At 36.3% G+C, this 17,196-nt stretch overlaps 2 protein-coding genes across 2 annotated transcripts in view; both read left to right on the top strand.

The window, feature by feature from the left end:
- The window catches only part of cN-IIIB (cytosolic 5'-nucleotidase IIIB), a 45,662-nt gene that overhangs the window by 21,559 nt on the left and 6,907 nt on the right, over positions 1 to 17,196 (top strand). The window lies entirely within an intron of this gene.
- LOC137244151 (uncharacterized) lies at positions 8,689 to 15,775 on the top strand. The gene is made up of 2 exons (XM_067772740.1): positions 8,689 to 12,134; positions 14,626 to 15,775. Exon 2 carries the CDS (start codon positions 14,632 to 14,634, stop codon positions 15,304 to 15,306), a length of 675 nt encoding a protein of 224 aa, XP_067628841.1. The 5' UTR covers positions 8,689 to 12,134; positions 14,626 to 14,631; the 3' UTR covers positions 15,307 to 15,775.

Raw genomic sequence — 17,196 nt, forward strand, 5'->3', positions numbered from 1 at the left:
ACAGTCGGAAAAATTTCGGAGGCGAAGTAATTTATAACGTTAACAGTGGTGGCTCTTTGCATGGGCTTTAGCCAAACGTATTTTGAAAGATGGTCTAATACTATAAAAAGAAATTGATTACGCCACGTAGATCTTGGATACGGCCCTAGAAAGTCGCAATACAACCGCTGAAATGGCCTTTCGGATTCAAAGGTACTCTCTATAGGTGGTCTCGACTGCTGATTGGTGGGTTTTACCGTTTTGCAGGTGTCACAACGCTGGACGTAGTCCCTGACGTCCTTAGCCTGCTGCGGCCAGAAGCACTTCTGCCTGACACGTTCTAAGGTTTTCTGCCATCCGCCATGGTAACTCCGGTTAGCGTCATGTGCTAATCTCACTGCTTCCTTAGTCAACCCTTTTGGCAACCATAAACGCCACAGAGAGTCTTCTTCCCCTTCGATCCCCTTATGAAACTTAACTCTTTTGAAAATTACACCGTCCACAACTCGTAAATCCGGAAGTGATTCCTCGTTTTCGGTGACGGTCCGAATTAAGTCTAAATATTCGTTGCTGCTAAATTCGGGAGAGACTAAATCTATTTCTCCGGGTGTGGTAGTGAAAGACAACTCATCGGCATCAAAACGCGACAGCGCGTTAGGTACTACATTCAGGGTGCCCTTACGATGTTCCATTCTAAAATCGTATCTTTGCAGTAAGAGTGACCATCTCGCCAACCTCCCGCTCAAGTCTTTTTGTGTCATCAACCACTTGAGACTGGAGTGGTCCGTAATAATCCGAAAAGGTAATCCTTCGACATAGGGTCGGAAACGCTTCACGCTGATTATGGCGGCAAGACATTCCAGCTCGGTTACTGTATAATTGCGTTGAGCATTATTCAGCTTTTTCGACACGAACGCGATTGGATGCTCAGCGCCCTCATCATCGACCTGGAACAACACTCCGCCAACACCTATTTTGGAAGCGTCGCATTGTATTACGAATTCTTTGGAAAAGTCTGGTTGGGCCAAGACAGGCGCCGAACTCAAGGCTACTTTTAGTTTTTCGAATGCCTCTATAGCTTCAGGAGTAAGCTTAAACGGGCCTGCTGACTTGCGGAGACAGTCGGTCAAGGGACCTGCCAAGTCAGCAAAATTGGTAATAAACGCTCGGTACCAATTCGCCATGCCCACAAACCTACGCACTTGCCGAGGGGATTTAGGGATCGGGAAGTTTTGCATTGCTTCTATTTTTCCCGGATCCACTTTCAAACACCCGCTGCCTATCAGGTACCCTAAATAGCGTATTTCTTTCTGGCAAAATTTACTTTTCTCGACGCTTATTGTCAGACCTGCGTCTCTCAAACAGTTAGCCACTTCCGCCAGCAATTTCAGGTGGTCTTCAAAATTTGTACTACACACCATTAGATCATCTAGGTAGACGAAGACATTCTCTCGCAGACGCGAAGGGATTGCCTTGTCCATCAGGCTACTCATAGTCTGCGGTCCATTGCACAGACCAAATGGCATCACCTTGAAGTGGTACAGAGGCCTCCCCGGAACTGCGAATGCTGTTTTTTCCTTGGAGGACTCTGTCAGTTTGATCTGGAAGAACGCGTCTTTCAGATCAATGCCACTAATAAAATGCGTGTCCTTGAGTCTGCTCAATAAGCCGTTGATATGAGGCAGGGGGTATGAGTCCTTCTTAGTCACCGCGTTGACCTTCCTCGAATCTAGGCACAGCCTAACTTTACCTGGTTTCCGGACCAGTACTACAGGACTACACCACGGGGAGTTGGATTCTTCTATAACTCCTAATTCGAGTAACCTGTCTAGTTCTCTAAAAGCTTCGGCTTGCCTCGGTGGCGAAAGAGGGAAATGTCTGCTTTTTATAGGTACAGCATCACCGGTGTCGATGTGATGCTCCACTAATTTCGTTTGCCCTAGGCTTAATTTCTCGTATGAAGGAAACGTCTCGATGACCTTTTGCAATTCTAATTTTTGCGTTGGTGACAATTCGTGCAGGTTAAGTTCTTCTTCCTTCTCAAGTCTAACCTCTAAACACTCTACGCTTGGGAATATTTCGGGAGCTAACGCAAATGCTCTCCAAAAATCTACCCCGAAGTATGCTTCTTGGAGCAATGAGGGAACAAGGTAAAAACGAATAACCTTTGTGATATTTTTGAAGGTGACTGGTAGGGATACTGAGCCTAAAATTTTTTGCTTGTTGCCGCCCGCGGAATATACGAACGCGTGTAAGGGCTGATATTCGAAGCCGTTATCCTCTAGGAATTCTACACCATTTTTCCCTAAGATGGAGACCCTACAAGAAAACTATCTTTAATTTTGGCCTTTACTAAAGGCCTTTCGTCCTCTGTAAGCGTTAACGTGGTGGCTTGCAGCAGTCTACGCTCCTGTACTCTCCTGTGGTATCTCTTCCTACACTTCAAAATATTTTCCGATACCGGGTAGTGTTCAAAAATGGTATGTCTTATTTGTCCATACCTATGTTCCCTTTCTTCTAGGTTTGGTGAAAGTTGCGTCTGGCAAGCGACATCCCTATGCCGGCATCACAGAACTTTAGTCGGCTCGCCCATCGCGGATGAAGACGTCGGACTCTCGGCTTCAGAACTATTCGAACTGTCCGTACTGTCAGGGTAAGTTATTATCACTTTTGAGGGCTCTTCTGCCAGGGTACTACTGCACCTCGGAAGCGTATCACCTCGCCGAACGAGGTTCCCCCGCCTTCTCGGTCGGGTACTGGTTTCCCTGCCTGCGATGGTCCCTAGGGCATTTAGGAGTAAATACACCCTTATACCCACATTTAAAACAAAAAGGATTTTTTATGGGTTCCTCACAATAAATATAGGAGTGCCCCATTCCCTGGCAATTCCAGCATTGGATTCCCGAATAGTCCGGTCTTCTGTTGCGTCGATATTCCAGCGCCTCTATTTGTGGATCCATTTCGCCGTCCCCGCGTTCCCTCCTCATGTCTGGGGTTGTCGCGCGTGCTTCGTTTACATGCCGTCCTGGGTAAGTGGCTCCCAGCAGCTTGCTTTCTTTCAGCACTTGTTCACCTCTGCGTGCTACATCGCGTAGATCATGAAGGGTCCTTACGTCCGCATTAAAAAGCATTAGCTTAAGGCTACTGTTGACGTTCCTTTTTATTATGTCAATCAGTAAAAGCTCCGACATTGGCTCTCTTAAGCGCGCGTTCAAGGAGATTATGTCCGTGTGAAACACGTCATAACACTCATTTGCTTTTTGCTTCCGCATGAAGATCTCCATCATGATCTCGTGGTCAGTTTTCAAAGTGCCAAACTCTCTTTTCAATGAGTAGCACAAAAAGGCATAAATCGCGTTTGGGTTTTGTTTCGTGAAAAGCCAGTACCATTCTTCGGCCCGCCCGGAAAGAAACAGGTGGAAACTAGCCATTATTTGTTCGTCCGTGCATTGTGTGCGCTCACACAAGGTGTTCAGTTTAAAAAGGAAATCGGCTACGCTCCCAGTGCCGTCGAACGAGATTCTCCACTCCTGCGGCTTCACTACTATATTGCTCGGAGCAGGGTATATTGGCGGTACTACCGTTGGAAATGGGTTACGGTCCATCCTATTTGCGTTCCTGTTTTGCTGATTTGATTGCTGCGCCGATTCGAGAGCGGCGTTGAGCTGGTCCATATTGGTTCTAATTGACCCCATCTCTCTCCGCATTCCTCCTGGTTTGTTTTATAATCTACTATACTATATATGTAATAAAAAAAAATCTTTTTTTTGTAGGAATTTGGTTAAATGCCCTTTTCTCTTTTTTTTTTTTTACAAACCTATCTTAGGGCTGTACAGTTTGTATACAACTTCTGATAATTGGGGGCCCCTTACAAAATTAATAGGTTGTTGTATTAGACTTACTTTGAGTTTAACAGAACATCAATTTGGTATTACACATAGTATAATGACACTAATATGTACTATGCACTAAGAAATTTGTTAAAAACGCAACTAGGACTAAACTTGGGGTAAATCCTAACCCTCAAAAAAATATTGTTTCACAAGTTCAAGTAAAACGTAAGCTTTTAAATTCCTGGAAAAATTACCGGAGTCATTCACCAGTTCAGGTAGAACGTGAACTTTTAAATTTATTGTAAACTCGACGAAATTGTTTTACAGGTTCAGGTAAAACATGAACCTTTTAAACTTATAGTACAATTAATGAAATCGGTTTACTTGTTCAAGTGAAACGTAAACTGTTTTACATGTAACAGTCAGGGTTGGTATTGTTTCGGGTTTAGTTCAACTCAGTCAACAAAAATGTATACAAAAAAAAAGTCTTTGTTTTGATAACGCAAGCTAATCCGCATTACTTGTTATCTGCGTCTCTTAATATAGATTTAATGCATTTTAACTGATAATGCAACTGAACTTGAATTACCAATAAAACTTTATTCCTTACCGAAACAATATCAACACTTTTTGCTCATTCCAAAATCATATCCGCAACGATTGCATCAATTAAAAAACGTAATAGTAAAATTCTACCGTAACGCAAAGCAAATTTTAATACCTGAAACACTTTTTTTTTTGTTTCACAGGCAGTATAAATTGCACACCTATGACCATTAAGATATGCTTTGTTTTTGTTTGTTAATTTTGTTTCAGTATGCAACAATTTCGAACGTACAACAAGAATTGTTTTTTTGGTTTTTTTTTTTTTATACTTTCATTTCCTTCGGACATTATGCATGTTGCATTCGTATTCATATTCGTTTTAATTCTACCCTAGGGTGATAGCCTTAGATTTGCTTTACTCATAGCAAATGCTGAGATTCTTTGTCACCAATAAAATGTATGTACGTATGTATGTATGTATTTACTTGAAAAATTGTTCCTAGCACAACAATTTTAACAAATTATTTAACAGGGCTAGTCATGAATAGCATGAGCTATAAAAATTGAACATTTATAATAACAAATTAGATTAATCAAATTAAATTAAATGTAACGGATAATAGTTAAATATTTATGTATGTAGATATAAATCTTAAAACTAAAGAAAAGTAATTAATAAATATTAAAAGACAGCAGTAGTGATGATAACCTTTGGCTATTATAGATCGAATAGCATTTAACAAATAAAGAAAGAAAACACAGAGAAAGGAAAAGGACTTAGAAATGAACATTTTAACAACAACAATTTGAGATCCAGTTTAAGAGTCGTAAAAAAATGATGTTAGCTCTTTTTTGAAGTGCAGAGCATTACTCAAGAGTCGAAGACTTGCAGGTAGGGAGTTCCAAAGACGTATTGCAGTAACAAAGAATTGGCGTTCAGAGGCTAGCGTGCGGTATCTAATGTGCGTAAGAAGAAGCACCGATCTTGGTGATTGCAGAAAAATAAGCTTACGATATAGTCAGGTTCCTTCGTGTGAATCAATTTATGGAGGAAGGACAGTGTTTTGACTTTTAAAAGATTTTCGAAAGAAATGTTTAACAAGCTTTCAGCATGTTGTGATACGTGATCAAGTCTTTTCAACCCATAAACATATCTAGCAATGTTGTTGTAAACAACATTTAGTTTGTTCTTGCACACATAGTCACAGTTTGAGTAAATCACACAACCATGGAGTAGCGTAGGTATTAAGTACGCTTTAGCCAGAAGTAGTCTTATGTGCCAAGGCGTGAAATACTGTGTTAACCATAGTGTAGGAAGCATTCCATACACTTTTCCAACCGTTCTAAAAATATGGTCTTTCCATGTCAATGTTTTGTTAAAAATTACACCTAAGTTTTTCGCCGTATCTACGGATTCTATAACGGAATTGTCGAACACTACATTCTCTAAATCATTAGTGGGAAAAGACCTTCTATGAATAACAATACATTTTGACTTATTCGGGTTTATACATAAGCCATTCATAGTAGCCCATGAAAATATTTGATTCAAATCGTGGTTTAAGTTACTTATGCACAAGCTAGTTTGATCACGATGACCACACGTAAACAACTGCACATCATCAGCGTAGATATGAACATTACAATATATCGAGGATCCATTTTATGTGCTACGCACACGCACTTTCCCTTTAATTCTTTGTCTTTTGTTTCTTCTTTTTAAATTAATAAAACTGTGTTTAGTTTTTAAATATAGTTTCTTTTATTTAAACTTTTAGTTTTTTAACACTTTTATTTCTGATAAGTTCTTTAGCACTTAATTCTAATTAGTTCTCTAACACTTTTGTTTCTTTTATTGTCACTTAACATTAGTTTAAGTTTTACTGTTACGCTAAGTGCGTAAGTATATTTTAAATTTTTTTGATTTTTATTACAACTTACGTGGCTGCCGGTTCACTTAAAACTAAAAACTGCCGCTAACGCACTCTGTGGCTAGGCAGCTTTTCTTTAGGTTGCTTAGCAACGAAATTAATGATGGCGTCGAGCAACGGCAGTTACAACCAATCAGAAACTCTCCGCGTTGCTCGACTCTAATATTTTTAGTGATGGCAAGTGCATCTGATGCATGGTTGCATCTTGCACTTTTCCAAATAGGGAGTTGCCAGCTACAATTCAATTTAATGCAATTTACTATGGCACTACATCATCCCCCTTTAGAAAAGGAGAATTTGGTAAGATTAGTAATTAATCTTGCCACATTCTTCTTTGGGCTTTAGTAATTTGTTGTAATGTTTTGAATGAACGCTGTTAACCCGGGATTCGTTGGTTCAGAACAGTGCAACTTTTTTTTTTTAAAAGAGAATTAAAATTTGAATTTTTAAAGAAAATGAGATATGTTAAAAAATTTAGTTGTAAAATAATTGATTTATAGTTTGAAATGAACCGGTTTTTTGCTTTCTATTCTTATTGTAGGATCTACGTTAGTAAATTTATATTTATTTGGTAGCTTAAAAAATTGTTTTCTTTAGCCTTCATTGGCGTATTCCTAAAATAGATTTATGTCTTAAAGATTATTTAGTTAAATTTATAAGAGCTGGAAGTACGGAACTTAACAATTTAATTAATTTTTTGTACTCGGTTTTTATGTAAATTTTTTTCGTTTTCTTTACTTATCTCACAAATTGTTACATTTGGTCCATCAATATTCTTTACGATGTAGGGACCTTGATATATATTTTTATGTTTATTTCTAGGTTCTGTTTCTACTAAAACTCTATCATTAATTTTAATTTCTAAAGGCTTAGCCGTTTTATCGTATAAATCTTTATTTCTAATCTTATGCTTATTAATCAAATTTTTTGCCATTTGATGCGATGTTTGCATTTTAAGCTCTTTCGCGTAATTTTCTACGTAATAGATCGGATCAATTTGCTCTTTTTGCAATTCGTGTGGCATTGCAGTCTTTCTGCCAAATATTAATTCAAACGGAGTAAATTTATTATCAAAAACCGAACTACTTGTAGTATTGTGTAAAAATGTAAAGTATTTTAAATATGTATCCCAATCTGAATACGTTTCATTTAGATATGTACGCAAGTATTCGTTAAAGACTCTATGATTTCTTTCAACAGTACCAATAGTTTCGTGGTGGTAAGCTGTTGAGAAATCATGATCAATCTTTAAAAGTTTTGTCAATTCAGAAAATAATTCGTTTTTATATTCCGTTCCTAAATCGGATCTAATAGCTTTCATTGTACCATATTTTAATATAAAGGTTTAAAAAATAGCACAAGCAATAGTTTTTGCTGATTTATCTGGTACAGCTACTGTTACCAGGTATTTAGAAAAGTCACATATTATAGTAACAGCGAACTTGTTACCATATTTGGATTCCGGAAGTGGACCTATTGTATCGACAATTACTATGTCAAAGGGTTTGCAGGGTGTTGGAGTCAACACAAGATTTTCCTTTGTTTTTGGTTTTACTTTATTCAAAAGGCATTTATTGCAATTTTTGAGAAACATAGCTATGTCACGAGTCATATTTTTCCAATAGTATTTTGTTCTTAATTTGAAATATAATCGTTTTGTACCGCAATGACCGCCTAACAAAGGGTCCTCTTGATAAATTGTCATAAGTTTCTGTTTTTGCTCTGTTTCTGTTAGAGTTTCTACAGGGTCTGTTAGTATTATTTGTAATGATTTTAAAATTTTATTACCGCTGATTTTAAAATTTCTAATTGAAAATTCTTTGGAAAATATACCATTTTTTGGCCATTCTAACTGCTTAATATTGTGGCTGCTGGCTGCTTTTTCAAGCCTCGAAAGTAACTCATCTAAATTTGTTTTTCCGTTAGCATTCACAAAATTAAGTAAATTTAGTTTTTTATGTTTTAAATGCGCATAGATTTGTGTATTGGAGATCTCATTATTTTTATTAAATTGTATAGTCGACTTTATTCGCGGTATCTTTTTTTAAAAATCTTATGAAAATTTGTCATAAACTTGTACTTTAGGCGTATCGCAAAAAGTATCGTTAAAATTATCGTCTTTATTTTGTAATTCCTTTGGTTTGGTTTGTGATCGCGTTTGGACTGCTAAAACATGCTTTGTAGATTCTTTTATTTCGTCTATACTAATGCGTGAAAGAGCGTCAGCCACAACGTTAAATTACCCTTTTATATATTCAATCGTAAATTTATATTCTGACAGTTCTAATCGAATTCTAGAAAGTTTAGACGAAGGGTATTTCATGTTAAAAAGATAAACTAGTGGTCTATGATCGGATTTTACTGTGAAATTTGTACCGTAAACATATGGAAGAAAATGCCTTATAGCGAAATGTATTGCTAGGAGTTCTAATTCGATAATTCCTTTTTTCTGTTCTGCTTTATTAAAGGATTTTGACGCGAAACAAATTGGTAAATCGTTATCACCATGCTTTTGGCTCAGTATAGCACCACACCCACTCTTAGAAGCATCTACTGTAATTATAAATTATTTTTTGAAGTAAGGGTATTGTAGTAGTTGAGGAGACATTAACGCTAGTTTTAGTTTTTGAAAGCGTTTTCGCACGCTTCATCCCAAACAAATTCAACTTTTTTCCGATTTAAACGATTTAAAGGCGCTGCGAGTGACGCAAAATTCGGTATAAATCGCCTGTAGTAATTTGCAAACGTGACAAATCGCTTAACCACATCTTTGTGTTTTGGCTTAGTATACCTTTTAATAGCGTCTATTTGCGAATCATCTGGCAGCAAACCTTTTGACGTGCATTTATGGCCTAGAAAAGTTACTTCGGAACGAAGGAAATTGCATTTGTTTGGATTCAGCTTTAAATTAAACTTTCTACAGATTTCGAAAACTTTTTCTAAATTTTTAAGGTGGTGTGTCTCACTACAACCAATGACGATAACGTCGTCAATATACATAAAAGCCTGATTTGGCGAAATACCTAAAAATTCTATTGACATCATACGAGAAAAAGAGTTTGGTGCTATATTTAACCCGAAAGGTAAAACTTTCCACCGAAAAGCTCCTCGATCTCTACTGAAAGAAGTTACGTCTCTAGATTTAGGGTGAAGGGGTATTTGGTGAAAACCAGAAAAAAGATCTAGAGTTGAAAAGTATTTGGCTCTGCCAAGATTGTCGAGTATGTCATCACCGCGTGCTAGTGGAAATTTGTCAGCTTTAAGCTTATTATTGACTGCTCTGAAATCAACGCGCATACGATACGACTTTTTGCCTGTTGAATTTTTTTTCGGTATCAAAATTAAAGGACTGTTATAATTTGAAAAACTAGGTTTGATTAAATCATTCTGTAATAGGTTTTCGACTTGTTTATTTATTTCTTCGCGTTGTGTGTATGGCAAACGGTAATTTTTAATATAGACGGGAGATTTGTCAGTTAATCTAAGTTTTTGTTCGTAGAAATTATTAAGCGTCATTAAGTCGGTTTTTAATGCAAAAATATCAAAATATTTCAAACATAAATCAAGTAATTTCTTTTCAGCATAAGAAGGCATTTGTTTTGCTAAAATTTATTGAATTCTTTTATGTCTTCAGTTTGAATATTGAAATCTTTTACGTACTTGACCTCGTCGGTGGTGTTGATAACTTTTATTATTGGGTTTTTTGTATCAACGATACATTTGGCTGTGAAAACACCGTTACAAAGTTCCTGAGAATCAACAAAAACTGGACTTGTCGACTTTTTCAAACTAAAAACACGAAAAACTTCGCATCTTGGTGGAATTACAAGAGTATTTGTTGAAGTGCTATGCAAAATTGAAATATTTACCTTTTCTGTCCATTGTCCGAATGTAATTGTGTCATTAGCATAATTGATTATGCATTTGTTCGTTTTTGGAAAGTCTTTCCCTATTATACCGTCCGAAGGAATAATAAAGTTGTCATTGACAACGTGAAAAGTCAGTGGAAAAAATGTATTTGATGCAGTTATACTTGTATTAACTGTTCCTAGTGTTGTTACCGTGTCTGTTGTTACGCCTGTTATATTTATTACGCTACTATCGTCTACTTCTACATCGTTTGCCAAACTGGAAATTTGTACTAATGAAATGTCTGCCTGTGAATCTACTAGAAAAGAACATATTTTATGAGAATCGCTACAAGCGACTTCGACGAAATCAGAAAAATTTAAATTTAGACAATATATTGACTGAGAAGTATTTATTCGAATTGCTTCTGCTCCCTCAGTGTTCGCGCCTGAGGGGCTTCGGCATTTAAAGAACGAACATTGGCTGAATTTCTAGAATTTGAACCCTGATTATTGGAATTTCTGTTATTTACGGACCGATTATTATTGTTATTGTTGGAATTGCTATTGCCTCTATTGTAAGTTCGATTATTGCCTCTGTTATAATTGTTATTTCGGAAATTTGTATTATTGTGTTGCCTATCTGCGTTATTGTTAAATCGAAAATTACTATTGTTGTTGTATCTGAAATTACTGTTGCCTCTGGAATTTCCACGGAAATTACTATATCTTATCGGATGTGACCGAAACCCTAACACTTGCCGTCCTTTAACTTCCTGTTCTCTCTCTATAATCATTTTCGCTACAACGTCCTTTGAATCTTTGAAGGTTGTTGACGCAATCTGAATTATTGGAATCTAAATCTTGCTCTGAGTTTTTGGAATTTGAACCTGGATGTGAATTTTTAGAAACTACCTTCCCGTTTCTTAGGTCCATACGTGTTGAAACGAAAACGAAATATTAAAATTTTATTGGAACAAGATATGTGGAATTTGTTTATGAAGATTGAATAGAAATTGAATTTAAAGGAAATTAAATTTGAACGAGAGAATTATTCGTAAATGGATTGTGCCTGATTAGAAAAGTTATGCAGAATTGAAAGCCTAGTGGGATTTGAGAGAGTAAAACTGAAAGAATTTAAAAGATGTTGAATATTGTATACGAATATACTTATTGAAATGTACGAATTTTTAATTGTACAGAATGTGAAAAAAATGTTTGAATTTGAAATGTATGGAACAAATTATAATTTTGGAATTTTTATTATCTAAATGCAAAAATTAAAGAATGGCAAATAATTTTATATAAGGCCCGAAACGGACGCACCACTTTTATTAAAATTGTATGGTTTTATTTTTATAGATACGGGCGCACCGCATCTTTCCAAAATTGTGATATAAATGTCCTCGGACGCACCGGGATTTAAAAAAAAAATGTATGTCATATTTTTTTCACGGACTCACCGCTTTAAAGAAAATTTGTAATCATATTATTACGCGGACGCACCGCTTAAGAAAAGTAAACAAATTTTTTTTGTTTCTAATTTTTTTGATGGAGCCCACTGTAGGGCAAAGTGGGACTAGAAGCAATTAATGAAAAATTAAAAAAAATTTTGTTCTTTTTTTGTCCCACCCTGTCCCACAGTGCCTACCCAAAATCTTACCCATATACCTAAAAGTATGTGAAATTCAATTAATTTATGTATTATATGTGGCTAAACGAGCGTGGAAACACCAGCACACTGGCAGGTGCAACCCTGCCGCCCACTTAACACACCACACACTAACACTAACACGTTCACGCACATAAATTGTCACACCACACATATACATTCATATATAAACAAAATCACAATCTTGTAAAACTTTGTACGATACAGGCGATCTTGGCGCGCAATCGCAACATATTTAAATATACCAAATTTTTTATTTAACCCATTTCCTTGGTCATCCAGTTTTTTTTGTCTTGCGGATTTTATTCGATCGTTTGAGTGCAAGGTGAGTGCAGTGAACAGTGCAAAAAAGGGCTAAAGTTTATCTATGGTCCATCAAGCCGTAAAGAAAGGCACCTATGGACAGTGAAAACAAAAAATAAAAAACAAGAGACAATACAGTCCACACAAAAAAAATTAAATAACATAAATATTATACAAAAGCCCAAGTGCAAAATAGTTACAAGTGCACTAACAAAATATACATAAAATACATACATTGAACATAAAAAATTAATAAGTCAAAAATAATACGGGCGCGATAAATATTTACAAAAACAACAAAGCATATACGGGTCTTAAAACACAAAAAATCACATAAAATAAAACAAACAGAACGGGCGCGAAAACCTCAAAAACATATAAAACATATATATATATATATATATATATATATAACTACAGTGAAACTGGATACACATTAGGGTGAAAAAAAAAAATATTTTATTAAAAATCCGCAAAACACAATATTTTAAAAATATTTATTAAACGCTTAAAAAATTAAATTGAGGGTTAAAAATAATTCCGGTCGTGTATTTATAACACAAACAAAAATTAAAAAAAAAAAAAAATACATTAAAACTTACTTAAAAACTAATACCAACAACACAGGTACCCACTCTAACCCCTGATAGATTGCGGTAAGTTTTATCTAACCAATAATAGAATTGCCTTAGTGGAAAAGAAAAAAAAAGGAAGCAAATACTTTAAAAATAAATTGTTATTCCCTAACGGCTAATAAATTTTTTCCTGTGCTAGCACAATAGCAAATCCAAAAAGACCGCTATAATTGCAAGTATATACATACTTGCCAATATTGTCCCGCAATACCCCTTCGCCTTTTAAAAAAAGAGCTCGAAGCAGGATTGCTTAACAAAAAAAAAATATATATATAAATATATATATATATACCTATATATAAGTATAAAAAATTAATTGCGGCAAAAAGTAGGATTTGCATTATATTATATATATACATATCACATATTTCGATATTACATATAAAAATATAAATTTATCGTCCCGTTGTTTGCAGTCAAAAAGAACATAATATACATATTTTGATCAACCTTATATCTAAACATACGGTAAAATAAACTCTTGAGCCCATATACAAATCATATAAATATAGATCCATAATAAAGGACAAAACACCAAAAAAAAAAAAACCCATCTACTGCTTATTTTTCTTGTTGCTAAGCGCAACTTAATCTCTATAGAACAAAAACAAATTAACATTCAAGTTTTCACTTGCAAATTTATCCCGCAATACCCCCTCTGCATGCGTCTCTTAACATATCCATAAGTCAAGCAAAGGCAGGATTTTGTAAACTAAATAAGCAGTAGGCACAAGAAAAAGGAAAAATAATAATCATTTCCAACGCACTTTACTTTACCTACTTATTTCTTAAATACATATATTAAAAAGCATATTCAGGGTAAGATTTGCACAAACAAATAAACGTTTCGTCAGCGACAAAGCTGCAATATAAGAAAAAAAACCAAATCACCAGTTCCTTGACTTTAAAGGAAAGAAAACCAAAACAAACCAAAAATTATTATTTATCTGTTGTTCTAGGCATACAAATAAACAAACACACTAACTTGTGTTTAGCCACCCCCGCAATAGCTTAATAGACAAACATACATATATATAAGTAAGGTAATAACCGGCCTTACTTGAAGCGCAACCCAACAAACTTTTTTAGCATAAAAGCATTAAGTTTGATAAAACATAAACCAAAATCTGTTTGATTGTATAGTTAGTAAACTAGTTAATTACTTAAATTAATACCGCGTTAGAAGACACACTCGCGAGCAAAATAAAAGCATTAAATATATACATATATATAGATAAACCTATATAAATTTATTGAAAATCCAATAAACGAAAACGCGAATAATAAACAACCTCTAAAGCGAAAGAAGGAGGAAACCTATTAATACATTTAAATTTATTTCGACAATAAATGTCAACTGACCCTAAAACGCCTCTTTTAATTCCACCAAAAATGGGTGATGAAGAAAAACCCCAAGGTACCCCTGCAGACGCTACACGCGCAAAACAGGGTTCAAAAGCCAAAAAAGCCAAAGACTTTTCAGCTGCAAAGTTCATTGCAGAAAGTGGCAGTGTCATAAAATACTGCACTAGATTCTCCTCATTACCTGTAGAGGAAAACACGGAATCGGTTCTCGAGGTAAAAGAAAAATCCCTTGAAAGATTTTGGACACTCGACCGCTCGTAATGCTTTTCTTTTTACCTATCGACCCTAACACCGATAATATTGATCACACAAATATCTAATAACATAAAAATAAACCAAACCTAAACAAGTTAACCGATCTAAACGAATATGCTTTAAAAACCAATCGAAAACCCGCTTAAATGATAAATAAGATATTTATATTGATATATTCACATATGTCCATAAAGCTGCTTCTATCAAGCACTCAATATGCCCTTATGAGACACTAAAGTCCGTTCTTTCTCCACACAGGGTATCATGGACATGGAAGTGGATGAAGCCGCCCCAAAACCCACCATCCGCTCAGCGGTTACCGTTCCCCGAGCACGCGCAACCCCGACAGCAGCGCCGCGCAACACTGCATCCCGAGCAACGGGCCCACCGGACCAAAGTCCTCGTCCTGCATCGCAGAGGCCTAACATAGCGGCCACTCCGCAAACGCCACAAAGGGATCCGGTAGTGGCACATGGCGTGCGCTGCCCACTCTGCCGCCGCCAACATGCGCTACGCCTATGCGCAATATTTCGTGGCATGCAACCGCTTCAACGGCAGCAGGTGGCACAAGCGCACGGTCATTGCCTAAATTGCTTGGCATTGTGGCATGCAACGACGGAGTGTACCTCCAGCACATTATGCCAACTGTGTGACAGGCCACACCATACCCTGCCCCACCGGACATCAAGGCGAAACGTCGCCGTCGTGCCATCACCACGCAACAACGTGCGTCAACGGCCACGCACTCATCATCAACCACAAGCACCACTTCCCTATTGGCAGCAGAACCAGCATCCAAGGCAGTGGACCCACCCAGGGGCCCGCTATCGCCCTCAAGCATCACATCGTCGACCATCAACCACGCAGCGCAGCCGTCGCCCATCAGGGCTAAGTAACGTCGTGGCAACCCTGCAGCAGCTACAACGATTGCTAGGCTGATCACTCGCCTAGGGGGCCGGGATGGCTAAACGAGCGTGGCAACACCAGCACACTGGCAGGTGCAACCTTGCCGCCCACTTAACACACCACACACTAACACTAACACGTTCACACACATAAATTGTCACACCACACATATACATTCATATATAAACAAAATCACAATCTTGTAAAACTTTGTACGATACAGTCGATCTTGGCGCGCAATCGCAACATATTTAAATATACCAAATTTGTTATTTAACCCATTTCCTTGGTCATCCAGTTTTTTTTGTCTTGCGGATTTGATTCGATCGTTTGAGTGCAAGGTGAGTGCAGTGAACAGTGCAAAAAAGGGCTAAAGTTTATCTAATATGTATGTATATTAAAATTTTTGAATATAATGCAAACATTTTTTTTGTAATACGTATGGTAAGTATTTTTTTAAAAATTGGGAAAATTAAGTGAAATAAAATGTGTTTACATTTTAATGAGTATGGTAAGTGGATATCGAAAAATGAAAATTAAGAAAAACGTTTTTTTTTTTTATTTAATTTAATTAATTAAAATATGTTTGTAAGTTTATTAATAAGTTTTGAAAAATAGTTGAAAATTGAAAATTAGTTATAAAAAGAAAAGTGAAATATATTTTATAATAATGTAGATAATACAAATTTTTCGCACACCATACCATTGCTGTACCTGCTGCTGTGCCTGATGTTCAGCTGCTGGTGCTGCTGCTGTTCTGCTGGTGCTGCTGTTCTGCTGCTGCTGTTGTTGGATGGCGTCACTTGTCTTCCGCTTGTTCTTGTTGTTGATGTACGCTGGTTTGCCGTTATGATGGTGGTGTGGCTAGTACCGTTATTAATGTGGTGTGGCTAGTGCCGTTTAATGTTTTTCCGCTAAGAAATTTGTACAGTTTATTCAAAAGGTTTGGTTTTACGTTTATCGAATTATATTATTTCTGCTTCCGTTTAGTTTTTCTTTATTATTAACTCCGAAATTTCTATTATTATTTCCGTTTTTTTTAACTCTTTGTGTTATGCGTATATATTTTCTTTAAATGTCTTTCAATTACATTTTTTTCTCTCACTAGCCACTGCCATTAGCCACAACTACTGCCATATTTGCATTGATTTCTTTAAAATTGAAGCTTTTTATTGTATGTTTTTTGAAAATGATTAAATTTTTGTATATTTTATATGTCTTTGTATTTTTTTGATTTTTCCGAGTTTTGTATTTTTTTGTAAACATTTTTAAGTTTTGTAATTTTTTTCAAGCAATCTTACGAAACTATCAGAGAATCCGTAGTATTTGCTTAATTTTAGTAAAAGAATAGAGTGATCCACTGTGTCGAAAGCTTTGGAAAACCCCAAAAGCGCCGGCACAGTTAATTCACCTCTGTCATAGGCAGGGCGGATATCTACGATAATTTTGAGCATGGCGGTATTACAACTGTGGAAGGGTCTGTAACCAGACTGAAATTCGCTCAAGAGCCTGTTTGTATTAAGATATTCTGTAATTTGGGCAGCCGCTAGTTTCTCCCAGACTTTTGAAAAGACTGGCAATATACTTATAGGACGATAATCTGTTGAGACAGCACCCGACGGTTTTTTAGCAACAGGAATATGACTTGCTTTTTTCCAAGCATCGGGAAAGGTTGACGTAATTGAAAAATTAATTATGTGAGTCAGAGTTGGCACTATGTATTGCATTATCAGTTTCAAAAACCTAAGACTAACACCATTCTCACCAACTGCATTCGATTTAATTGCAATCATACTTCTCATGACATCGACCTCTGTTACTGCATTGAACTGAGATTCATTTTCTGGTGTATGAAGTAAACTTTCATCAATCTTGAAGTTCCCGTAATTATTTGGTTTGCATGACTGTAGAAAGAAATTGTTC

This window comes from Eurosta solidaginis, chromosome 3, assembly GCF_040869045.1.
Source record: "Eurosta solidaginis isolate ZX-2024a chromosome 3, ASM4086904v1, whole genome shotgun sequence".
Classification (NCBI taxonomy): Eukaryota; Metazoa; Arthropoda; class Insecta; order Diptera; family Tephritidae; genus Eurosta; species Eurosta solidaginis.